The sequence below is a fragment of the Cryptotermes secundus genome, unplaced genomic scaffold (genome assembly GCF_002891405.2).
Source record: "Cryptotermes secundus unplaced genomic scaffold, Csec_1.0 scaffold284, whole genome shotgun sequence".
Classification (NCBI taxonomy): domain Eukaryota; kingdom Metazoa; phylum Arthropoda; class Insecta; order Blattodea; family Kalotermitidae; genus Cryptotermes; species Cryptotermes secundus.
The window spans coordinates 23,961-35,339 of record NW_019719361.1 but is presented as its reverse complement, the minus strand read 5'-3'; the positions used below and the strand labels follow the sequence as shown (position 1 = coordinate 35,339).

At 38.7% G+C, this 11,379-nt stretch overlaps 1 protein-coding gene across 1 annotated transcript in view; it reads left to right on the top strand.

The window, feature by feature from the left end:
- The window catches only part of LOC111864601 (lipase maturation factor 2), a 16,845-nt gene extending 9,840 nt beyond the window's left edge, over window positions 1–7,005 (top strand). Inside the window, exons 6-11 of the mRNA XM_033751579.1 lie at window positions 274–277; window positions 787–1,054; window positions 1,269–1,474; window positions 3,247–3,487; window positions 4,284–4,500; window positions 6,126–7,005. Coding sequence (XP_033607470.1) covers window positions 274–277; window positions 787–1,054; window positions 1,269–1,474; window positions 3,247–3,487; window positions 4,284–4,500; window positions 6,126–6,423 — 1,234 coding nt within the window. The 3' untranslated portion in view covers window positions 6,424–7,005. The remainder of the gene's footprint in view (window positions 1–273; window positions 278–786; window positions 1,055–1,268; window positions 1,475–3,246; window positions 3,488–4,283; window positions 4,501–6,125) is intronic.
- The last annotated feature ends 4,374 nt before the right edge of the window (window positions 7,006–11,379 follow it).

Below are 11,379 nucleotides of genomic sequence, written 5' to 3'. Positions count from 1 at the left end.
GACACCCTCTGTCCGCTAAAGTTGGCACTAACTTCACTGAAAAATGGTGGTTGCTCAGTCCGTTTAGTTCGCTTGCAGACCAAAACCACGGAATTAGTTATATACATTATCGTGTATAAATATTGAAAGGGATCTTGAAGTAATAACATGTTTACCTGAATACAAGGTGCGTCTGTTTCCCACTTGGGCATCTGAGAAAGCAAGGGTCATTTTACAATCACTTAGGAAATACTGTGTTAAGTGTGTGTTTTTGGTTTGCAAATAATATTTTAGGTGGGTAATATGGCTCTCTCATAGTGTTTTCTCCTTTTCACCTCAAATTCAAGGAAGCATATGTATTGTTAGCTCTGATCTGTGAAACCAGTGGTCTGAAGGTTAAAGCTTTAATGCATATCCAAAGTTGAACATGCAATGAGATCATGTCTGCTTTGGCCCATGTTGTCTCAAAACTATCCAGGATTTTCATTAAATTAGTTATTGGAGATACACGCTGAATGTTGTCAAGTGAATTTAATTTTGATTTGTATTGATTCAGTGTATATTTTATTAAATATGTGGGAAGTTTTATGATGTAAGGCTACAACCTTGCTCTGTAAAAAAATTATTGTTGCAAAATCCAAGGAAGTGGGAATCAGATAGTCTTAATTCCCAGGAATGGACAAATCTGGCAGAAACTTCTAAGGAAGACTCTGGCTCAAGAAGGGCTGTTTTGCTGCTGATGATGATGAAGATGATGTCAGAAGTTTATTTATGATGCTATTTATGTTGTTATGTATATCATGACAGTACATATGTACATGTGTTGTGTGTGTACGTGCACGCGCGATGCAATGTCGGAATTTCAAAGAATATGTTCATAGAACATGCCCTCCTAATTATAGTACAGTACGTCTGTCCGCTCATCTTAGTGATGATGAAATTACAGGTCGCACCAGCGCGTGGAGTGGCGTGATTAACAAGGTGGTGAATGCCCTTGTATATGGAGGAATATTGTATACTACTATCGCCATGTTTTCAGTCAGACTAACCCCTTCACACATTGAGAGTGATGTAGGTAAGTTTCTTCTTAGCCAAAATGTGATACTGTATTTCCGTGTGTAAGGTATATGTGGGGTCTGAAATTAAAGTTTCAGGAATATTCCTATCTTGCCAGATTGCGCATAGGAAGCTTGGTGTGTTTCAGACCTGGTCTTGATGTGGTGTTAATGTTCTGCATCTTCAAGATAGAAGAATAAAGATACTGTAATTAAATTGTTATGTGTTTACAGCATTCACAAAGCAGGAGTTTGACTGGTTGCTGTCGTTTCTTGTTCCCGGCTCTGTGTATCTGGGTCTCAGTGCCTTGGTGCCAATATTGACCGAAGCTCTGGCTGTATCCATTACAGACATTCCTGGAACCTTCGCCAAGATTTCAGCCATCTTAACCACCCTTTTTTATACCATAGTTGCAGTGTTCATCTTTGGTATCAGCATTGTGAGTATTGCTCATAATGTATTTTAAACATCCTGTAGCTTACATTAGGATGATGTGGGCAGGGTATGTAGCACAAATGGGGGAGAAGAGGAATGCATATAGGATATTGTTGGGAAAGCCAGAAGGAAGGAGACCACTGGGAAGACCAAGGCGTAGGTGGGTGAACAATATTAAAATGGATCTCAGAGAGACAGGATGAGATGGTATGAACTGGATTGATCTGGCTCAGGACAGAGACCAGTGGGGCTCTTGTGAACATGGTCATAAACCTTCGGGTTCCATGAAATGCTGGCAAATTTTTGAGTAGCTGCAGATTTGGCTTCTCAAGAAGGGCTGAGCTCCATAAGTAAGTAAGTAGCTTATATTGGGAACTTCTTAATATATTCAAATGGTTAAGTAAAAGGTGAAGTGGGTAGAACATGTAAAAATACCTTGGAAGAGAAATGAGAAATTTTTACAAAATCTGTGTCAGATAATTTTGAGCGAAAAATACTGCTTGGAAGTCGACGTAGAATGGAGAAGGATGGTCAGAAGGTGTTGACCAGATGCAGCTGGCTTACGAGGGTGTGCAGTTGTGGACTCATTTAGACTTGAACATGGAATATTTTTGATAGGTGAATCACTCACCCTCTTGCTTAAGGAAACTCAGTACTGCGGAGTTCAGTGGAGTACAAAATAAAAAGATGCCAGTTGGGCAAATTCTTTTTCTGTTTGATAGCTTTGAGAATTGATCATAGCAGCTGTAAATATGAAATAATTATGGAGATAAATTAGTAATACCATGTGTTTATGTTGATAACATATTAAAAATTACGAAAATGTTAATGGTTTCCGATAGAATGTCATTCATGCAAGGTTTTCTTAGTTTCTGTCTACTGTTTCAAAAGCTTTTAAGATGAGAGAATGACATTTTAATATTACAAGCCGTCCTTTCCATAAGGAGAAGAATCTAAGTTAAAATGAATGGGAGATGGTCATTCATCCCTTATTAATGAATAAGACAGTAGATGAAGAGGGTAAATATTTAGCTGTTTGAGATTCTCTCTGTATGTATGTATATATATATATATATATATCGGGTGTCCAGATGAAACGTATCCAAAATAAAAAATTTATATATCGGAAAGTAATTGTCATACACATATCAGGTTTATGTCATCGGAAAGGAAAAGCCTGTAATTTGTTTTTCAATTCTCGGCTTCCGCCCATGCACCCCCACATTTCTGCCACCATGTTAGGAATCACCTGGACAGAGTGATGGTTGGGAGATAGATCGGCAGAAGTGGATCAATCTCTTGGCCTCCTAGGTCGCCAGACTTAACCTCACTGAACTTTTATCTTGTGGGTTTATGTGAAGAACATTGTCTACCAGGTTAAGATCAACAAGCTTCAACACCTGAAAGCCTGCATAAGGGACACTGTGGCTTTGGTAACACCAAACATGCTTCAAGCAAAGTGGAACGAGGTCGAATATTGTCTGGATATTTCTTGTCTCACCAAGAGAGCCCACATTGAAATTTATTCAGAAAGTCATATGCTCAGAAAAAACTTTGATCGTTTCCCTTTGTAGTGGTGTAACCCATAAATGTGTGTAATAAAAGATCTCTGAGATATACTTATTTTATTTTGGATACGTGTCATCTGGACACCCTTTATGCGTGTGTGTATGGCTTCTTAAAGCTCTTTTCTTCTAGTGAAAGGTAATATTTTATGTATGTATGTCACTGTCCATAAGCAGAGTAACACTGGAATGCTGTAAATCATATTTGCAGGTTCCCTACTCAACCCTTCACCCTGCTGGTAACAGTACCGTCGTCCCTGCCCTGCGTCATTGGCATTCACGTCTAGACCATCTGCACTTGACCAATGCATATGGCCTCTTCCGAAGGATGACGGGTATTGGAGGACGCCCAGAGGTTATCCTAGAGGGCAGTAACCATATTGATGGACCATGGCTTGAATACAACTTCTTGTACAAACCAGGCAATGTCAACTCCACACCACCGTTTGTTGGTTAGTTTGACTAATATCAACCTTGCACTTCTTGTTTCTCATCTTCCACTCATGTCATGATCAATTTTTTTCCCCCAAAGAAATTAATCTTCGATCTTGGAGAGAGAGGATAGGATAGGATGGTATGGATTGGATTGATCTGGCTTGGGATAGGGACCAGTGGAGGGCTCTTGTGAACATGGTAATGAACCTTCGGGTTCCATAAAATGCTGGGAAATTCTTGAGTTGCTGCAGAATTGGCAGCTCCTCAAGAAGGCCTCAGCTCCATGAGTAAGTAAGTAAATAAATTAATTGATAACACTAATTAACCTTCACAAACAGAAAAAATGGAGTGCATCTAAAAGATATTCAAGACACACATGTCCGATGTATTAGGAAAATTACATTTAAGGCAACTCACTCATGGAGCTGAGCCCTTCTTGAGAAGCCACCAATTCTGCAGCTATTCAAGAATTTCCCAGCATTTTATAGAACCCGAAGGTTCATTACCGTGTTCACAAGAGCCCTCCACTGGTCCCTATCCTGAGCCAGATAAATTCAATCCATATCCCATCCTATCTCTCTAAGATCCATTTTAATATTGTCCACCCACCTACGCCTTGGTCTTCCTAGTGGCCTCTTTCCTTCTGGCTTTCCCACCGATATCCTATATGCATTTCTCTTCTGTTCTCAGGGCATCAAACATTTTAATGCAACCAACATACAGGGTGCAGTCCACGTTCAGGAAGTGTCACTATCAAAACAATAAGTTCTCAGAAATCTTTGTTATGATTAACTGGTCCTTGTTCTTTTACAGCACCTCATCAACCACGTTTGGACTGGCAAATGTGGTTTGCTTCCCTTAGTCCATATCACCAAAATCCATGGATTCTGAGTCTGACTTACAGACTTCTTCAGGGTCAACCTGAAGTACTGCGTCTGCTTGATACATCACGAAATCCGTTTCCAAATAAGCCTCCCAAATATATCAGAGCCAGCCTCTACCATTATCACTTCTCTCCATGGTCACAGAGGTAAGAAAGTTATTACTCGGTGTCTGTTTCAGTCGAAACATGCATTTCACAATTGGGATATCAACCGACTTCATGCAGGTTCGTTTTGGTTAGAATTTAGGCAGCTGTATACACAGATTTTTAAACTATTTTAGACCATCGCATTCACAATCTGCAGAGATAAATTTGTGTTCCTAATCGGGATTTGTTCTAATTTATTCTAGAAATTTTAACCTCAGTTTTTATTTTTTTATTTCCGGACAGATTAAGATTTTGTCGGAACTGTTAGCTTTCAGTACTGAGGTTATTCTCCCTCTAAAACCTGCTTGATTGTGTATATTTTTCCTTTTTCCACAGCCAGTTTTCAACCCACTTGGAATGTCATTTACATAGATCCATTAATGATATGTTAATGTAATATTGGCACAGTAGATAGTATATTTTTGCTTATGTGAATTTATAACTGCTCTGTTGAGAAGAAAACTGCAGGTCAGGATTTTGGCCAAGGCAAAGGACTTTGCAGTGGTTTCTCCCATTGGCACAAGGATATAATTGTGTATGTGTGTGAGGCCTGCTTTTGTGATATGTCAGACTTGAATTCCAGAAGAACCTTTGAATCTCGGTAGGTGATAGAATTATTTGTGGTTTCTCCTGTCTGTCACAGAGTGCCAGAATAGTACCATCAAATAGGCTACACCAATATGCTCTTTGAATCATTTGTGATTCACGCTTATTCATCGGCAAGTAGTCTGTTGGTCTGTAATCACCAGGGCCCGGATTTTGATGACCTGAAAATATTTAAAAGATGACCTATAAAATGACCAAAAAAAGTCCAGAAAAATTACCCAGAAATGTAATATGCAAAGCCCGGATTTTGATGACCTGAAAATATTCAAAAAAAGACCGAAAAATCCAGAAAAATGACCTAAAGGAGAAAAGAAAGAACACTTTGCTTCCATGTTATTCACATTTCAGAAAACATAAGAAAAATTCCCTAAAAATGGCCAAAAATGACAAGAAATACCCTTAAAAGTCCAAAAATTTACCCCCAAAATGAAAAAATGACAAAAAATTACCCATAAAATTTACATTTCTATAACCAGCAGTTCATATCCAAGATTTATATATTTAAGAGCATCGCGTAGGATACAAGAAAAAAAAAAGATGATATGTCATCAAAATCCGGGCCCTGGTAATCACCATCTTGTGACAAAGCCTTCCGTATTCCTCTTCTCAACCCATAAGTGCTCCTTTGATGATGTGTTTATTCTTTCTGTACTCTGTTTTCTGCATCTTCCTTGGTCTCGTCACCTAGTTCTTGCTCTGCCCAGTGGTTACGTGTTTGCCATCTTCATTTTTTATTCTCTTAAATGAATGTTTTTATCCATGTTCATACCTATCTTTACTTTCACCAGTTTTTCTCATACCTTCAAGATCTTTCATAATAATTTCAACTCTAACTTCATCTTGTTTGTTTCTTAATACTCATACAAATTCATTTCTACTTTATTATCTGATCCCTTAATGCATGTCCATGTTTCTGTCCTATATATTAATATGTCTTTCTAATAATACAGTTAGAAACTGCTAAACTCTGGTTTCTTGAGTAATTTGTGGTGTAATAGGTTACTGCGCTTATTTTGTAGGTGGTCTGATCCTTGGTGGACACGGGAAAAAGTCAGTGAATACTTTCCGATTTTTTCGCGTGATCATCCACCATTACTTGACTTCCTGCGTCACATGAAAGTCTTAAGTGGAGCATCAGAACGAGAGGACTCGGTGTCAGGATCACAGGTGGCTCCATGGCTCAAGATGCTGTTGGATCGTCTTCGATATCTGGTATCTCACGTTGAACCCAGCCTCCTCCTCTGGTCTGTCTTCAGTGCAGGATGTGCAATCATCACCACTTCTGGAACCACAAGTCATGCCGCAACACGGAGATAGACAGTTATCTCAGGTTTTCTTGGTGATTTCTTAAGGCTTCTATTGACACTTTGATGATAATACTGTGGTATTGTTGCCTGGTGTGATATTTTAGAGAACTTGACTGTCTTTATCAGAAGTGACTTCGGCTTGAAAATGGAGACACACAAGATCTCTGAGATATCATCAAACCAGCCAGTAAGAACATTATGTTACCATCCAGAAGTGCCTGCCGACATAAGCCTCAAACAATAGGATCTCTGAACAGTCATTTCCAGTTAAAAGTAATTTCCTAACATGCCAGAAAGCAGTGGTGGACAGAGCAGCTGTCTTTATTGTTAAGTGCAGGCAGGCTGGTGAGTAACTGATCACTTGTATGATTGTCATAATATACATGTGTTTGCTCATGCATTTCTTGTCTCTTGAGTCTTCTAAGAGCCTGGAAAGCTGATTTCAGAATTTTCTTGTGCGTGATCTTGTTAGTATTCATTATTTTTGATCTGAGAAAGTACCATTATTGTGTTCTTGTACAAGTGTGAGGTCATAATGAACTTCTACTTTTTCCTCTGTGTATCTGAGTGTGAAATATATGATTTTGTTTTATATACAGATTATGATATGTTAGTTTAAGGAACGTGAATGGCACAGAATCATATTAACGTGATTTACGCTGTATGCCTGGTTAGTGTATGAGCCACAGAAATTGTTAGTACTCTTACCATGTGATGTTAGTCCAAAAATCCTTGACTTTGGCACGTACAGGCTGGGTCCACTTTATTTATACAAATGCTGTGTTACCTGTTGACTGCCTCCGTGGTCTAGTGGTCAGAGTTCCTGGATACAGATCAAGAGGTCTCGGGTTCGATTCCTGGCGCTACCAGATTTCCTGAGAAGTAGTGGGTCTGGAACGGGGTCCACTCAGCATCATGAGGATAATTGAGGAGCTATTTCAAGGAAATAACGGCTCCAGTCTAGAAAACCGAAATTAATGGCCATGGGGATTTGTTGCGCTGCCACACGACACCCTCTATCCGCTAAAGTTGGCACTGACTTCCCTGATAATCGGCGGTTGCTCGGTCGGTATAGTTCAGTTGCAGACTAAAACCATGGAGGTTTTTTCTCTTTGTGTGTTACCTGTTGGACCAACAGCAGTGAACTGATGGCATGAAATATTTAGTATCTTAAGGACTTCAGTTTGTTGTGTCACAAAATGAGTAGTCTGATGGCTAACACCATGACAAAATCTGTAATATTTGAGGATTGAAGAGCTTGTAATTGTTCTGATACTACAGAACAGTTAACTTTGTATGATTCTGATCTTGAATCTGCACATGACATATCAGAAGATGATGTTCAGATAAATCAAATGTGGCATGACAGAGAAGTCAAAGATGGCCACAGCACTCTGCTCATATTAGTGCACATTCTTCTGATGTTTTACATATGAAGTATTCGGTATATTTGGTGGAGTCAGACTGCTACTACCAGCAGTACCTAAAGGAGGAAAGAACAGAACTTGACATACAGATATCACTTACTCTGTGGCCTGTAGTCCTCAAGCGAACTATACCAACCCACATACAGATGGGTCACAATGATTGGTTCATCACAAAATATTGCTGTCTAAATTAGTCATCATATTGTCACTTGGTTGTACTTAGGCATGTGGTCTGAATTGGTAATTGCTTTTTTCACACTTGGCAAACCATAACTACAAGTAATTTTAGTACTGTTGCTAATTCACATACTTGACTTCTCGCTACAACACATGCTAAGTCTTCCCCCTCTGCTGTTTCTTCACCAGTCATTGCCTGGTAACAGGTCCCAGAAATGTCCTCTGCTTCCATTGTCGCTAAGTACTCAGCTGATGGTGGTGGCTCCCTCACATTATCAACTGAATATGTTTTCTAGTTCATCCTTACTGTATACCTTTGGGACGGACCCAATAGAGAACACCGTTTCCAACAGTTTCTCTGTTATTTGCATATCTGTTGGCAGAAAACCCAGCTGTTTACCAGTTGTTTTGTAGCACCAGATGGCTTCTCTTGTTAAACCATGTCACATTATACTCAAAAGCAATGAAAACCTCCTTGAGAATGAAGTTGCTGGCCTTCAGCAAATACTGGACCCAAGGAGTGTAAGTGAATTCCTGTTCTCTGCAGAGAGACAAGGCCAGTGTTTTTTGCGGCTACTTGCCGTGGCCAGCTGTAAGTGGTTTCAGTGCAGACGGACAATATGGAAAGACGATCTACGGAAACTTTAATTAGCTACCATACTCCATATTGGGGCACACGGTAGTGTAGTTGGTTGAGGTGCTATGCTACAAGCTGGAAGGTCATGGTTTCGAATTCTGAAGAGGTGGATTTTTTTCACTTGACCTAATCCTTCTAGCCGCACTATGTCTCTGGAGTTGACTCAGCCTCTAACAGAAATGAGTACCAGGAATCATCCTGAGGGGTAAAGGGTGGCTTGCACGTAAGGCTGACAACGTTACCGCCATCTGTGAGCTAATTGTCTGGAAAATGTTGAACGCCTCGAGGTCTCTCAACCCTATAGGCCTTCACGCCCTGTTATAGGGATAGCTTTACCTTTTCCTCCCCCCCATATCCGTGCATTGTATTTATAATTTCTTGTGTTGTATGTTCATTGGAAATGTTGGTAGTATCAACTACATGGCCTCCCTTATAGGTCATAGTATCGGTGATATTGCCAAACTGTTTACAACATTCCTAAAATGTTGCTAAAAATATTATCGTGCAATATTCAATATGATAGTAAGATGATAAGCTCTTTAATTCAGCACAATGAAGCAGATGTTGCTGACGTAAATTTCTACAGTTTTTCTGCTGATGGGCTTCTACACTTTTACACAAATTTCCAAGGTCTGTAAGAAATAAAAATAAAATTCAGACCCCATAGGGAGTTTTGGGCTAACCAGTATAATTTAGATAAATATTTTTTTTATTGTATTTTACATTGTTTCTTTAATCCATAGTCTTAATCACATGTTTTTTTTTTTTGCCTAAATCTTTCATATGCAATTTATTTTATCATTTCTGTTAGATTTCTTTGCTTATATGACTGTATTTTATTTAATGTGCAAGTCTATATTTATACAGTGTTATGACTTCTGCATGTAACAAATATATCTTTAATGTATTTACTTTCTTATATTATTTCTTTTCTGCTTAGCCATTACACATTTGGAAGCTTCATAAATTTTATATGAATAATTATATTTCTTACTTTATTTGGCACTCTCTGACCTAACCACGAGGTCATTCACATGACTTTGGACATACAACACAAAAACTGAAACCCACTGACATGTAAACTAGCACAAGGAATACTTGACTGCATTGATATGGGAAAAAAAACAGAAGTATACATGTCAACATGCCCCAGTCATCAGCAGAAGGAAACTTCTGTGGTGAACACAGGAATGACAAGCCAGTTGAGAGCTCCAACATGCATATGCGACAGGCAAGCAAGAGTGATCAAATGAATGCACCTATTCAACCAATCAACATACTTCTAAGTGGCTGAAATAGCTCTTTTTCCTTCTACTTGTCCTGACCATTCTGAACGGCTGGATTCTGCTGTTATCTTGTGGGACCAGATATTTCCCATTATGAATTCTGGCTCCTGTTGGCAAGAAATCTGTGTGTTTGTCCTATAAAAGATAGATGTACCTTTCAGCTACAGAATTAGAACATCTAAAGATGAGGCTTAACAATTCTGGCCAGGAAAAGGTTACAAGTTGCATGGAGCATAATTGAACAATTTATTTCTATATGTATAATATAAATACCATTGTAAATGCAACAATTTATTGTAGTTCTTTGTCTTTCTTCTAACACACTACATGTTTCGGCCGTAACTGGCCATCATCAGGTGTATTTCATTTACGTAGCTGTTACACTGCATGTAATTTAAAATTTAAAAACGCCAGCTTTCTCAATTGTCATTGCTGCATTTCAGTCATTCCTGATATACCAGAATTCCCTTGCTGATTTGTCAGTTATGTTTAAAATCTCTGTTAATATACACTCATTGATTTAAATTTAAATATTTTTTTTTTAAATCACAGGGATACCTGCTCTATGTCTACATGTGCCGCAGTGGCTACGTTTGCAAACCTATTAAAGATAACAGCGGCGCACATGCACGCGCGCACACACACACACACACACACACGCACAGGGAACCTGTACATAATAATACGTGAACAGTGCTGAAAGTAAGAAGTGGCTGCTGTGGCACATGTACACATAGAGCAGGTATCCCTGTGATTAAAAAAAAATTAAATCGACGAATTTATATTAACAGAGATTTTAAACATAACTGACAAATCAGCAAGAGCATTCTGGTATATTGGGACCAGTTGAAACGCAGCAATGACAATTGAGAAAGCTGGTATTTTTAAATTTTAAATTACATACAGTGTAACAGCTACGTAAACGAAATACACCTGATGATGGCCAGTTATGGCCGAAACATGTAGTGTGTAAGAAGAAAGACAAAGAACTACAATAAATTGTTGCATTTACAATGGTATTTATATTATACATATAGAAGTGTAGAGTGCAACAGGATGCTTAAATATAATATAGAACAATTTATGATTGTGTAAACTGTCAAATGGGTGTATGTCCATGCTTTTGGAAATACTGCATGGAATCACAATGTGAGCAGTGAGGATTCATTTTACTGGTTTAAGGCTTTAAGGTGGTTCATTGGTGATGTGGATTCTGCTCTTGGGTCTTTGCACCGTGTGGAGATGGGTAGTGTTACCAGTGTTTTGGGGGCAGTGTGCATCTTGGAAATGTTGCCAACTCTGCCCACAGCCACATGGCACAAAAACCCCAAAAGCAGAATCAATATCATTAAAACAAATTTGAGTTAAAAAATATATTTTTAGCTTTTTATCGTTTGTTTCAATACTTCGGACCCAGAAAGACCAGTATTCCAGTTTGA